At 37.6% G+C, this 15,156-nt stretch overlaps 1 protein-coding gene across 5 annotated transcripts in view; it reads left to right on the top strand.

Moving 5' to 3' along the window:
• The first annotated feature begins 956 nt into the window (after positions 1-956).
• Positions 957-15,156, top strand: part of CAMK2D (calcium/calmodulin-dependent protein kinase II delta) — a 319,303-nt gene continuing 305,103 nt past the window's right edge. For all 5 annotated transcript variants that reach the window (XM_011948374.1, XM_011948371.1, XM_011948373.1 and 2 more), the window contains exons 1-2: positions 957-2,002; positions 3,587-3,681. In XM_011948374.1, the coding sequence (XP_011803764.1) occupies positions 1,938-2,002; positions 3,587-3,681 (160 nt within the window). In that variant the 5' untranslated portion in view covers positions 957-1,937. The remainder of the gene's footprint in view (positions 2,003-3,586; positions 3,682-15,156) is intronic.

The following is a 15,156-nucleotide window of genomic DNA, read 5'->3' as shown; positions in this document are numbered from 1 at the left end:
GAAGTTGTTCTAGCAATCGGCAGCAATTTATCTATTTTAAATTGTAATGCATACTTTTTTTTCCCTCCTACTGCAAACAATGGCAGATATTCTAAAGGGAAGGACACATTCTTGAACCACTAAGTGGTTTTTCAGATAGCCATTTACGGAATGCACTCAAGTCCCACTATCTGGCTGAAAGCAAAGTACACATGACCTCCCCTTTTCCTTTTTCCCTTTGCAAAGCGAAACAGGCTAGACGCGTTTACGTGATGTGAATGACGTCAGCCCCCACCGGGTCGCGTGACCGACACCCAACCGTCCTACTACCTCGCCCCGGCCGCCAGAGTGGAAAATATCGCGAGAACTCGCCTTACTATCAGAACTTACTGAGGTTACAGGGGAGTTACTCACAAGGGAAGGGAAGGTGTGGTTGAGTGGTGGAGTTTTTGCTTTCATTCTTTTAACGTTCACAGCCAAAGCAAAGGCCTTTGGGAACTGCCAGAGTCTCAGCCACCATACTGGAAAACAGTGGGGGAGGTGGGCCTGGAGGTGGCAAGTGAAATGTGGCTCAGGGGTCGTCATTGCCCCTTGCAGAAGGGGCTGCGGGGGAGGGAGACAACCTGCGCCCAGTTCTGGGGAGCTGGCGACGCAGTGAACCCCGCTGAGGTTGCGTTTTGCCCCAACAGTCCCTGGTGGCTGTGGGAAGGGTTGGGACCTTCTCTGAGAGCAATGAACAGCCCACATCCGGCCCCTGCTATGTCAACTTTGAGTGGCGTGGAGATGAAGTGGTTGCTCTCCCTTGCTCGGCCACACCGGGTGTCGTGGCCCGGCAGCCGGCCTGGAGAAGTCACTGGTGCCCAGCGCGCAAAACAGGGGCGTGGGCTTCCGCGACCAAGGGCGGCAGCCCGGGGCCATCCTCGAGTTGCCCTGCATCTTCCCGCTCAGTCAGCCCCAGATTGAGGCAGGCTTCTCTGTGCGGGTTTAAATGGGTAACTGACGTCTCGCCTCATTCACCCAAACCTCCAGGCTTCTCCCCCGCACATCCTCCTCCACCCACCTGGTTTCTCCTAGACGGGTGTGCTTGTGTGTGCGACCGAAGGAGGGATAGCGAGAGATCCACGAAGGGACACGCTTGGAGTCGCTAGAGGGAGGTGTGGGACCAGCGAGGAGGGGGCTTCGCCAGGGAGGGGGTGCTGGCAGGCGGAGGGAGCGGCGGGAGGAGGCGCCGGGGGAGGAGACGGAGGCCTGGGGACAGCAGACGAGGCTTCGTCCGAGCCGAGCGCTCTTTCTCTTGCTGCGCCGTCTTGAAGCCGCGCGGGCTCGTGAGCAGCGCGAGGCGGTCAAGGTGCCTCGGTTCGCCGGAGCCGCTGCTGCCCGCTGGAGGGAAGCCGGCCCCGGGCGCGCACGCTCGCCCGAGCCCCGGCGCGCCCCGTGCCTGAGCCTGCTGACAGCTGCCACTGGGCTCTGGCGGTCCGCTCCGGGCTCCGCGGCCTCGGCCCCGCTGCACTCCACCTCCGCCCCCTCGGACTCCCTCCCCTCTGCTTCTACCCCTCCTGCCTCCAGTGCGGATCGTTTCGCAACTGCTTGCCACTCTCCCCGTGCCCGGCTGTTTTTCCATTTCCCGGCCCCCTCTTCTTGAGTACTTTACCCCCTGTATTTGGGGACAGGGACTGGAAAAGGGGCGGGTGGAGCGTCCAGTGGAGAAGAAGGAAGCGAGGGCCGCAGGAGGAGGAGGATCGGCGGACCGTGGGGAGGAGACCCCACGCCACCGTTTCTGGTCATCTCCTCTCCCGCCCCGCCCCTGCGCACACTCCCTCGCGGGCGAGCTACTTTCGGACCAGGAAAGTAAGGGCGGCCCTGGGTGACAGCGCCGCGGGGCCAATCCCGGGGTTAGCCGCGCGTCTGCTCGCTTCTCGTCCGTCGCGCTCCCAGCCAGGGCACAGCCCGGACCAAGGATGGCTTCGACCACAACCTGCACCAGGTTCACGGACGAGTATCAGCTTTTCGAGGAGCTTGGAAAGTAAGCGCCTTTGCCCGGCATCCGCTTGTCCCTTTTCCAGCTGAGGGCGGGTCGCGTTGCCCCCGACCCACCGGACTCCGTCTTGGGGCGAGGGAGTTTGGGAGACGAGAGGAGTGGGACGAGGGCCCCTGGTTTGTCAGCTCTGGGGAAGGTGCTGTCTTAGTAAGGGGAGGGAGCACAGAAGGCGTAGGACCCTTGCCCCGACTGTGGCTCATTTCGATAGTCCCTAGCCCACCTTCTCCCGGTCCCCCACCCTTCTGCACTGAGAGACTTAGTGAATTTACGATCTCTGCAGTTGTAGCTGTCATCCTGAGAAGTGTGCGCGCGCGCCTGTGTGTAATGTGTGTTTGGAGAGGAAATTAGAACCCATGTAAAATGCAACATACATCATGTTTTCTGTAAATAGAGATGCCTCCTGGTTAGCTGGCGTGTTGGCCGTACTGAGGAGAACTCACAGCCTCAGACGGTGCCATATTTATTGATGCCGAAAGTTCAACTTGGCATGGAGACTATTTCGCATCCAGTAGTTGTTCTGTCCAGGAAAGGGGCCACCCAACGGAACCCAACCCCTTGCCCTATATCCAGTGTTATTCTTTGCACCAGATTACTGCTCACCATCATTCTTCCTAGGATTTACGTGTGTATCTTTGCGTTCTCTGGGAGGATTTATTTATACAGGCAGCGGAAAAGCCCTCTGGAGACTGAGAGCGCTCTTTAGAGTAGCCTGGCATTGTGTAAAACCACCTCATTTACCCGGCTGGCAGAACTACTTGGAGATATTAGGGAAGGAGGCAGGAGATCTACTGTGGACCTGTGTAAAGGGACCTAGGGGCTGAGCTGTGAATGCTGATTTTAGTAGCATTGAACCCAAACCCAATTCCTCTTTCACTAGTTTAGACTGTTACTTTTTTGAAAGGGGTGCGTTTATATGTGTGTTGTTGGTTTATACTGTAATTAAAGGAAAGGTAAATATTTTTGAAGGTAGTAAAAATTATATATGTATATATTGTCTGGTGTTAAAACATGGAGAATATGTCGGAAGAGCAGCTTAATTCAAATCTCTCCCCTCCCCCAGCCCAAAACAAGGCATAGAGAAATCACCATACCAGGATTTGTTAAACCACACTAATGTGCTCAAGATTGATATTTTAATGAAATTAATCGCCATCTTTACTTACTTGGAACCACATTAATTTTTTGTTTCCTACCAAAGTAAGTAGGCAGCAGATTTTTTTGCTGCTCTTCCTCTGCTCTCTTCTGTGCAGGGTTTTTCTCAGAGCATTTGGTGCTGTGAGTGTGAACTGTAAAATGTTTTCAAATTTTTTGTGCAAACAAGAGCGGTCATAATTGGCAGTTCCTTTCATTTTGTTGATTAATAATGTGTGCTCCCAGTTAAATAAAATTTACTTTTATTCTTCAACATTAAAGAAAGTCTAGGTTTCCAGGAAGAATTGTTCATTTACTGGATATTACTGTACTTCACTGGCAATCCACTAAAATCAATAAAAATGCTCAGATTTTATAAAGTTTTTAATGGAATGTTATATCTGTTATATTAATGGCCTGCTAATTATTGGTTTCCAGGGGGGCATTCTCAGTGGTGAGAAGATGTATGAAAATTCCTACTGGACAAGAATATGCTGCCAAAATTATCAACACCAAAAAGCTTTCTGCTAGGGGTGGGTATTTTCAACCACATATATTGGTTAATTTTGTATATGTCATGTTGATTATAGGTTCTGTTGTATGTAAATATATCGTAGTTATAACTGAATTTTAGACTTAGGTATCATATTATATATTGAGATTATTTTCTTCCTGAATGCTTCTTGGTCTGTACAGTTTAAAAATAAATGGAAAGATATAATTATTATTCGATACATTGCTATTAAAATTCTATCTGTTCTACGGGCAATAGCATGAATAACTATATTTTAAAGCAAATAAATGTCAGGTGCATTTTGCTTATAGTTTAAGTATAAAATAACTTTTAGAAAGACCATGGAATGGAAAAATATAAGTCTCACAACTGCCATAATTCCCTTTTGCTTTGGGGAGGAAAATAGGTCATAGCTCAGTTGAATCATATATTTCAATTGTGGTTACACTTGAACTTAATTCATCAAGGTATATTTAACAGTAATAGTTTTGATAAGAAAAAAATTTATGATTGCTATATTCTAGGAAGTTTAGTTTTATTTTGATGTTTTCTATGTGCAGCTCAGACCTTTACTTGATCTTCGCGTTAAGGCTTCACACAGACTCATGTAATGTATTTTACACATGTAGTTTATAGCTACAGAGATAATTCATACTCACAAAATAGCTGTTGACATAAGCAAAAAACTTGGAGGACTCTCACTGCGTTCTTTTTATTTAGTTGAACTCATGCAAAAGTACTTATGCTGAAATGTTAGGCATTCCAATTATTGTGGGCACGTGTCTGAGGTATTTCCATGGGAATTTATGGTTTGATGACATAAAAATGAAATGAAAATGAACAAAATACCATAGTGTAAGCTCATCTCAGTGACCTGGTTTATTTCAAGTAATGAGAGAAGAAATTCCATTAGGTTTAGTTTTCCTCATTTAATATGTCTTTTCAAAAGTGCTTCTTACCAAAGTCCTGGCATCATTGCTTTTGGTCTCTCCTATGATTAGTTTTTCCATATTTATTGCAAATTCTACTTTTAACATGCACTTTAGGTTTAGGTTGGTGTTTTAGTTTATCCATTTGCATGGGATGTTGTTTTAATTTCCTTCATCTGATTTTGACATGGTTCTGAGGAAGATCTATAAAGTAACCAGCACCATAGAATCATGGTATGAAAACCAATGAGAAGGATATTATGTTAATTATGTTCTCTTAGTCTCTACTCCACAGGAAGGTTTTAACAGTGAAAAGGAATTGCTAAACTCTAAGTGTCATTTTAATTTAAAAAAATGAAAATGTGTAGTTAGAATCTTTCAGTGTTTCTCTTATTTTCTTCTGTGTGCTAGATAATTTTGGCTGTGGTGGAGGTATCGTTTCTTTTGAAAGCATTACAATACCTATTCCAAGATTTTTGGTGGTGTTTCTTTCAAAACAAATCAGTGTAGTGCTTCACTTTTACTAATTTTCTTAATTAGAGCCATCCCTCTTCACTCATCTGAATTTGTGCTCCCTAAATCAGAATAACAAATATACTTGGGCCTTATCACATACATTTTACTCTCTTTTCCCTTCAATCTGTGGAGGAGAAGTCTTCTTTGGCCTGATGGAATCTCTTCTCCTTGCTACTCCACCTGTGTTCCTTACCTGCTCATATTCTGCTTCAAAGAACTATCTACGTGTCCCAGAGCTTTTTACCCCTTCTGGATTTAATGATTTTAATTACTCTACTTAGGAAAAGGTACTAGGGTGAAGAGTTATGAGACATTCTTCTTGCCTGTTCTCTGCCATTTTTTTTTCCTTGTGACTTTGGGCAAGTTTCTTAACCTGTTGTATGTTAACCTACCTAAGTGTGAGCTGGTGGTGAAGAACATTATTAATGCTGCAACCAAAGGCTCTGAGTTTAACTTCTGATGCCTATACCTACTGGTTGTGTGATCTTGGGCACGTTAACTATATTCTCTGAGCCTCAGTTTCTTCATCTGTAAAATGGGAGTAATAACAGAATCCTTCCTCACAGGATTTTGTGTGCAATGAATGAATTAACATAGCATAGAACAGCACCTACCCCACAATATGCAGTCAATGAATATTATCTACTATTATTATCTAATAAAGTTGTCATAATGATCATATTAGATTACTTTTGCGAAAGAACTTATAGATCCAGTGGCAGCCTTGATTTAGCTATGAGAACTACATTTGAATCTTTGCTCTACTAATTAGGTATAAAGTCTGTTTCCTTCTCTGGATATCAGGTTCTTCACCAGTAAAATGGGAAATTATACTTATGGAGCCTCATGGGGGGTTCTGAGGATTCAGGGAAATTAATAAGAATCACTTCTTAAACTGCAAAGTATTGTGTCAATTTTACCTCTTATTATTGTTCTTCGGAAAAATTACAGAACTTTTCCTTCAAAATGGTCAACAATTTTATTTTATATTGTAACACTAATTGGAGCTGGTTGTAGAATATTTGTGCCTTTGAATGAATTCATTTGTTTAACCTGTACTCATATTGAATTATAAACTCTTGAAGAAAAAAATACCATGTTTTCATTTTTTGATATAACATTCCACAGAATTGAGGGCATAGAAAGGGCTCAGTACAGAGTAACGAGAATCAAATATGGTTGTTGAATGACTTGTAAGTGTTAAGTACTTAATTTACTCCTAACAACAAGCAAATACTGAAAATAAATCTGTGAAGTAGTATATTAAAAGGATATGTCTTAACATGTTAATTCTTTAATGACACTCATTTCAGAGAAAATAATGATCCAAATAAACCATTTTTGCAGAAAAAATTTAAAAATAATGAATATATTCAAAGGCAAATGTAGAATGAATTGCAAAATAGTATGCTTGTTTTTTCTAAGGTACTGATTTTTGAGAGTTGCATATGGCAACTTTTGTGGAACATACTTTTTTTGTGCAAATTTTTGTTTGTATTTGAAATTCCATGACTCTGTATACCCAAACCTTTAGTCTATTTGTTTTAAAGACCAGGCAGCTTCTCCAACTCCACTAATGTTCTTTAAATATAACATTACAACTGAAAAAGAAAGGGCTATTGTTAATAAATTTAAGACCACGAGGGAATTGCCAAAAATTTGGCTACATTCCTGCATAAATTTGCACATCCAACTATACTGTCAACCAGGCATTTTTCTGTGCCTAGATTTTAATGGATTTCCAGCAGACAGTTTCAGTTGTATTTCCTCTCAGCTGTTAGTCATACATACCATATTTGGGGAACTCTGAGTCAATTGAAGAATTTCTTACCTTTTGTGTTAGCATGTGCATGCATAGAACATTCATTATACTATACTGAGCATGTAAATGAATACACTCATATATAATTTCACTTATTTTGAAAATAAAAAGTAGTATGGAAGCATCTCAAGCATCTTATATTTTATATATAACTTCTATCTTCTATAAAGTTTTTGTTATATGGGCATTGAGGGCATGCTTAGTAAATGTTGAATAGTGATAATAGAATTTTTGCCTTATATTTTCACCATGAGAATTAGAAATTACACCATTTTAATCCCAAACACAGTTAGGATAGTACTTAACAAAAGCCAACTTTTTCTGCTGTTTTGATATTCTGTTTATTTATACATGTTTAGAACTGTGCACTGTTGTCAAATTATATAAAGTCCAAGAAGAGCTGTGATTGCAGTTCAGAATCCAGTGGACTGATGGTTCTGATGGCAGATATCTTTAGAAATAGTACCTATGGTTTATTTTGCATTTCAAAGCCTTGTGGCGGTAAAATATTTTATGTGGAAGTAATGGCTTCTTGACATTCATCGTCCAGTGTATTTCTTGATCATTAGAAACCACTTGACTGTTTATATAGAGTCTGATGTGTCACAGTCGCTGTTTTTGTAAAATATAATACATTATAGTATAGGGTTAAAAAATAAGTTATTACAAGTATATGTTACCTCTACTCCATTACTAAAGTTAAAAGGGATTTCATTTTCTATTTCTGTAAAACTTCAGGCTTAATCAGTTAAGTCACTTTGATATTCTTTGATTTTACTAGTTTTATTAATTCCTAAACTGGTGATATTAGTAGTACATGAATCAGGACTTTATAAAACTACGTGCCCATGTATACAAAATTGGGCCTCATCTATAAAATCTAAATGTGTGTGTGTGTGTGTATATATATATATATGCACATATATATATATCCCTAAGTAACCCTTTTTGATGTTATAAAAGGGATGTTAAAAACTAATTCTTGCTACTTTTCTTTAATTTTTGGCATCCAGGTAGTCAAGAAAGTACTGTTATTTCTCAACTTCAGGGTTACTTGTCTTGAATTGGAAGTAGAACCGAAACTATACAGATGCATTAAGTTCTGATTATACATTTTTGATTTTGCAAATTGGAACAATTCGGACAAATTAAAATTTGAAGGTTTCTTGGCAAGAACAGTGTTTTAAGAAAAAATTTAGTAAATCATTTTTATATTTGTACATAGAATCTCCCCAACTCTTCAGTTATGGACCCAGAAGTGGCATGTGTCATCCTTATTATTTTGTATCCTTTACTTACGTTTAGTTGTATTTACATTCTTTCATAGGTCTTGATATTAAACATTCATTTTCTTCTTTTGCTGAATGAAAACATTACTGCTATTCAAAACTAGTTAGGAGATACAAATAATAAAAAAAAGTATATCCACACTTCCAGGAAATAATAGAATCCTTTTCTGTATTTCATTAAATAAAGAAAACTTAATAAAGAAAATTGTTGTCAGGTGCCGTACTGTGATATTAATAACTAGTATAAACCTCTACCTGATTGTGTGAGAACTTTGTTTAGACAATTAGATTAATTCTTCTCATTTCCATTGAAATGTTGAATAAACTGAACATAAAAATTAAAATTTAGCAGTATATCACCTTTTATGGATCTTTTTAATAGTAATAATCACAAATTACTAGAAATCTTATATGTACTGGGCTTTTCTTGGGCATCTAACTTTTTTGTTAACTAGAATTTTAATTTATTTTTAAAGTCTTTTCCTTGGGCTTATAGTGAGGTTAACTCGTAGTATCTCTAGGACTGGGTTAGTATATTTTTTAACATCAGTCTTCACCATTTATTGAGGTGTAATGTATGTAGTGTTTTAATCATTGGCAATTAATTAATGATTATTTTCATAGAGGCTGTATTAAAGATTTTAAGTTGCAATAGTATTTTTAGTAAACTACAGTGCAATGTGTTAAATAGAGTATTAGCAACATTTTAACTCTAAAACATATCTTTATATTTCAAATCACTTTATAGATCATTAAGTATATTCACATGACTTTATTTTATGTGTTTAATAAATATAAAATGATTTCAGTGGACACTGTTAGGAAAAATAAAGGCTATCTACATAAATAGACATAATAGAAGACATAAATGGCATTACAATTCAAGCATGAATAAAGTACTATGGGTTTTTAAAGGAGGAAAAGATTATTTCTGCCCAGGGATATAAAGAAAGGCTTTCATATAGTATTGATTTAAATAAATTTTGAAAGCTATAATGTAGATGGGGCTTAAGTACCACCCCCCCACCCGAAAACAAAAGAGTCTAAATAAACAATTTGGGGAAGTTGCTCAAAGTAGTTTAAATATCTGATTATAACAAAATATTATGTTATTCATATGGTAAATTTGTTGTAATTATCAGTATACAGTTATTTTTAGAATAAAATTATTTTAAATGAAGTAGGCTATTTCTTAAGTGACAAAATTCCTCTAATTCCAGTTGAGAGGGATATAGCAATACTTAGGAGAAATCATAGACCTTTCATCTGCCATAACTTCTCTTACTCTAGCATAGGGAAACTGGCAGGTTTGAAGAGGAGAGAGGGCAGCTTTTTTTGTTAAGTTTGCTTGGTTTTGCTTTTAAATCTCTTAACTATCATTGTAATTACACACAATGACACAGTGACATAATTGGTTTTTTTAGTTACCTGACGTTACAGTCTCATTTTAACTCCTTAGAACCATGTTTATTACTACCAAAATCAATAATGCCATCTTCATCATTAATAATAATTTAGAAAAATATAAATATTAATAGCCATTATTTGAAGAGTCCCTTCTATGAGACAATAGGTATATATTTACAAGATACTTTGTTTTGTTTTATTTAACCCACACTGCAGCCTCCTAGAACAATATTATATCCATTTTAAAAAAGGATACTGAGGCTCTTGTATAAGGCCTCAAAATTAGTAACTGATTAAGAGTCAGGATTTCAATTCCGTTTTCTCTGGCTGTAAAGTCTGACTCTTTCCATTGTCACCTCCTGTTGATTGCTATTAGAGAGAACTTATCTTAACCTCTCTGTATTCACCTGTGTGTGCTTAACTGATCTTACAAACTTCAGAGTCCTTCATACAAAGCACTATGCCTTACATTTTATCTTCCCATTTCAGTGTGGGGAATTGAGTATTTCTTTGGGAAAATACATTTAGAGTTCCAACTTATGAGAGAAGATAGTCTTTTAAATGCTACTGTAACATAAGATCAAAGTGAAGGTTCAGACAGTCCCTCCATGCTATCTTCTGGAAGGAAAACAATATAGTGAAAAATGTTATTATTATAAAATGGTAGGAAAATGGTTAAAGGGGAGTTAAGTATTTTGGTAAACTTAATTCATTAACTGATTAAAAATATCTCACTATACAATAAGTTTCTAGGATTACTTCTTCTAAATGATTCAGTTGTCACTGCAAACAAAAACTCAGCCCTTCACCAAATCCCAGAGAAACCTACTCAGAAAGCTGTTCTACTCTTCTGGTTCATCTTGTTTAACCAGTGAAGAATGGAAGACAGATTTTTGTTGTTTTGTAGTTTCCTTTTGAACAACATTGTTGTATGTAGCAAATTCTTACAAAAAGGTGGCAATTTAAAGAAAAATATAAAATTGTCAAGTTCTATATTTGTTGGAAAAATAAACAGGTGCAGCAAGTAATATAAAGGTACACAGAGAAAGTATTGTGATATAATATTTATATACAGTTAATTGTTTTACAGTAGGTTTCCTATTTTCCTTTAGTTAGGTTGATTACATAGGAATTTTAAAACTTTTATTGCATAAAATTTGATATATGTAATTATATCATATTTATTTAATTTTATAACAATAAGCACTCAGTAAGCCTCCACCCAATAACTAGAACATTCTCCCTACTTTCGAAGCTACCTGTGTGCTTTTTGTTGATCCTTATCCCTTGTATCTCCCTGAGAGCTAATCCCTATCCCTAACTTTTTTAGGAGAGAAACCTCTTTTTTATTTCTTCATACCCTGGAGTTTTTTAATTAACTGGCTGATCTCAGTGGACCAATCAGTCATTCATAGAATAAATCTATGTACCCATTTTCTAGGTAAATTATATTTTATTTTGTGTGGTATATGTGTAAACTCATGGAATAAAATGCATTACTTCTCATATATTAGTATATAATTTTACCCTCTCTCTTAAATATAGGCAATGCTTAATTTATTTTGATTTTTTTTAGTAACAGGAAATTATTTTCTTCCTATGTCTGATAAATTTTTTAAATTTTTTTTATATATATATTTTTGAGACAGAATCTCGCTCTGTCGCCCAAACTGGAGTGCAGTGGTGTGATCTCCGCTCACTGCAACCTCCACTTCCCAAGTTCAAGTGATTCTCCTGCCTCAGCCTCCTGAGTAGCTGGGATTACAGGTGCACGCCACCACACCCAGCTAATTTTTGCATTTTTAGTTGAGGCGGGATTTCACCATGTTTGTCAGGCTGATCTTGAACACCTGACCTGGTGATCTACCCATGTGGGCCTCCCAGAGTGCTGGGATTACAGGTGTGAGCCGCCGCACCTGGCCAAAATTTTATTAATGATAATGTATACACATTGAAATAAAGCATGAGTAACTTATATAAAAGTAACTTATTAAATGTAAATATAGTAAGTGAAAATTTATCAAAATTTTCTGTTTTATAAAGAAATTGTGGATAGTTGAGATATGCCACATTATGCTATTAGTGTTTAAATTAAAATTTGATGTTTTGATGAGGAAATAAGTACTTCTGCGTTTTTTTGAGGAATGTTCTGGATAGTTTGAATTTCTGCTGCGTGGTATTTGTTAGTAATACCGCCCCAAACTCAGCATATTCACAGGAGACTCATCAAATTTCCCCCTCTGTCAGTGGCACAATAGTTTTCCTAAACTTTCAAGCATACCTGATTTTTTTTTTCTTACCCCATCTCAACACCTTTTTCATTTTTTCCTTATTTTTCACCGTCCCAATTTGAACTCTCTTTTCTTTTTGCTTCAACTCTTTTGTTTTGGTTTTTGAGACACAGTTTCTCTGTTACCCAGGCTCTAGTGCGTTTGTGAGAACCTAGCTTACTGCAGCCTCCAATGCCTGGGCTCAAGTGATCCTCCTGCCTCAGCCTCCTGAGTTAGCTGGAACCACAGACATGTGGCACCATGCCCAAGTAGTTGTTTGTTTTTATTTTTTGTAAAGACACAGTCTCTCTGTGTTCCCCAGGCTGGTTGGTCTTGAACTCCTGGCTGTAAAGCAATCCCCCCATCTCGGGCTCTCAAAGACCTGGGATTATAGGCATGAGCCACTTACTGTGCCTGGCTGCTTCAACTCTTTTAGATAGCCTCCTAAATGGGTTTGGTAGATGATAGTTGCACATTTTTTATTCGTTTATTCAGCTCATCATTAGATCTTTTAGCACTCACTCTGCTGGGCAACTTGATACGTTTTAGAGATACAGAGGTGAAAGACGTTTCTTCCTCAAGTATTTCCTGGCCTATGAGTATGGATGACAGCCTGGCATTTAGTAGAGTTTGTGAAAGGGCTGTGATAGACACGTGCACAGGGCCTTTGAGAGCATGCAGAGACAGGCTCAGGGAGGTTGGTCTCACATATTTCCTGAAAAGATTGATATGTGAGGTTGTATTTTGAATAAATTAGGTGAGCCTGCTAGAGAAGGGAGTAGGCAGCCTGTTCACAGGGAGCCTGCTCCATCTTCCTGAGGGAGTGAGTACACCTGGTACTGTTGCAGTACTCTCTCCTTTAAGATCCAGTTCGGGTGCTGCCTCCTCCATGGTCTCTACCTTCTTCTCTCACCTCTCCTTACTTTCTCTAGCCAGAGAGATTGTTGTCTCCTTCTTTGTCCTTTCAATAGATCTTTCATATCTTATGGAGCTTGCCAGATTTCTCCCCTTGTATTGCAGTCATACATGTTGTGGCCTTCAGGCATTTGGTGACGTTTCTTAGTTTATCTTCAGTCTGTGCCTGGCACAGTAATTAATATTGCAGATACTTGTAAATGTTTGTTGGATAAATGGACAAATAATTGCATGACCAAGTAAGATTCTGTATATTGAAATAGACATGCTTCAAAGAGAAACCTATGACTGACAAAGTAAATGAAAATTGACTAAGACTTCATCTTCATGTCAAATGGCATACAATAATTCTATAAATTAATTTCTAATTCACAAATTATTTCATAAGTTCTGTCATGACAAATTCTACTTTATTGGAAAGAGTTTGGTATAATTCAGTATTTTCTTTTTGAGCAACTACTTGCAAATTCTTATTGCTGCTTTTTTTTAAAACCATGTATTATAAAGTGGCTCATTAATGAGGGCTAACGTTCTCATGGTCTGTGTGTCCATCAGCACCACTTCAATAATTCCAGACTCATGTCATGATTAAATTATTTTAACATGTTTGAGTTTAAAAAAATTTTTGATGCATTCTACAGAGGTAACTGATTACTTACTTTTTCGTTTATTTTTTGACAAAGCTCATTTTTAAGCAGTATGGTGACACTTTATAGAGTTTTAGATGTACATATCATGGATGTTATTTGCTTAGAGGATATTTGATTTTTTTAGTAAAGGCAGTTAGAGGCTAGCTGTTTCAACTGCTGTGTCTGTCGCTGAGAAATTTGATGAGGGAGAGTGTACTTGTTTCTGTATTGGAAGGCTCTTATATGTTGAAAAGCACTTACTTGTGTTCTCTCCTCAAGGAAATTTCTTGTGTGATATGTTGCAAGACACTGGGCGGGATGGGGATGGTTCATAATTCTATAGCTTTACAGTGCTAATATATATACTAAATTAGAGACATATTTCTAATAGCTATTCTAATATATTTAATGTTATATATTATGATCTATTTATAGCTCTTACATATGAGAAAATATTCTTTTCATAAAAGTATTCCTATCATATTTTTAAATGATGACTTAAAGACTTTAGTCATAGTCGCAATAGTGATTTGGGGAATTAGTGCTGGTGTACATTTTGGCAGTTTTGTAGAAATTTTATCCATGATGAATATTTTATTACTTTGATAAAATGAATTTTATATGCTTTAATACTAAATATTAATATTTTAGGTATAGAGAGAATTACAAACTTCAGACATACCTCTGAAATAAATATTTATTTATTACAGTTTTGTATAAATACATTTTAAAATAATCATATCATGAAATATATATATTCTAATTTACAGAATTTGGGGAAATATGGAAAAATAGAATGAGGGAAAGACACATTTGTAGTTCATTTCCCCCAAACAAGTACTGTTAACATTTTGTCACTTCCTTTTTCTTTAGAATACTGGACTAAAATAGTACAATTTTGTGTCCTGCTTTTTTACTTAAAATTATAAAATTTCCCTATGTACTACAAATCTTTTGAATTCTTAATAAGTGAATTATACTTCACTAAGTGACTAGAACACCAATTAATTATTTTGTTATTCTTAGTATTTTTTTTAATTTTTGCTTTTTGCTATGATGACTGGCACTATTATAAACATTCTTTTGTATAACTTTTTTTTATAGTTCTGATTAGTTTCTTAGGAAATATTCATAGAGGAGAATTGATGGGTTAGAGGATTAAATGTCATTGAAATTTTTCTTGCCTAATTACTTCCTGTAAATTTTGTACGTTTCCACCAATGACAAAATATGCGAGCGAGAAATTGAATTTTAAGGAGTGTGATTCTAAATTTCAATTCCAATTTAACAAAAAATACTGATTCACCATGTTCTGGTCCTTCTGCTAGGTGCTGGATAAATGAAGGTACAAAGGACAAAAGTCCCTCCTTTCAAGGTGAACAGATGTAAAGTCAAGTAAAATTACCATTCAGGTTGATAAATCTAACAATGGGAGTGTTTACTGGGTTCTGAGGTGTAGGAAACAGCTGTTGGGTTGATGAGAGGTCAGGGAAAACGTCCTAGAGGAGCTGATGTTTGAATTGGCTTTCCAAAAGAATCAGTTTTGAACTGAGAGGTAGGAAAAAAACAAGTTTCAAAGGATATGATGAAAAAATACTCATGAGAAGCCAGAATATTTGAAAGTACCAATAAAGACTGAACTTGAGATAAGCACTTTCTAACTCTTGGTGATCAACTTATCAGGTATAGAGTTTTATGAAAGCATGCAAAAACGGAT

The sequence above is a fragment of the Colobus angolensis genome, unplaced genomic scaffold (assembly GCF_000951035.1).
Source record: "Colobus angolensis palliatus isolate OR3802 unplaced genomic scaffold, Cang.pa_1.0 Scaffold279, whole genome shotgun sequence".
NCBI lineage: Eukaryota > Metazoa > Chordata > Mammalia > Primates > Cercopithecidae > Colobus > Colobus angolensis.
The sequence above is the reverse complement of the archived record's forward strand: the minus strand, read 5'-3'. Positions and strand labels throughout refer to the sequence as shown.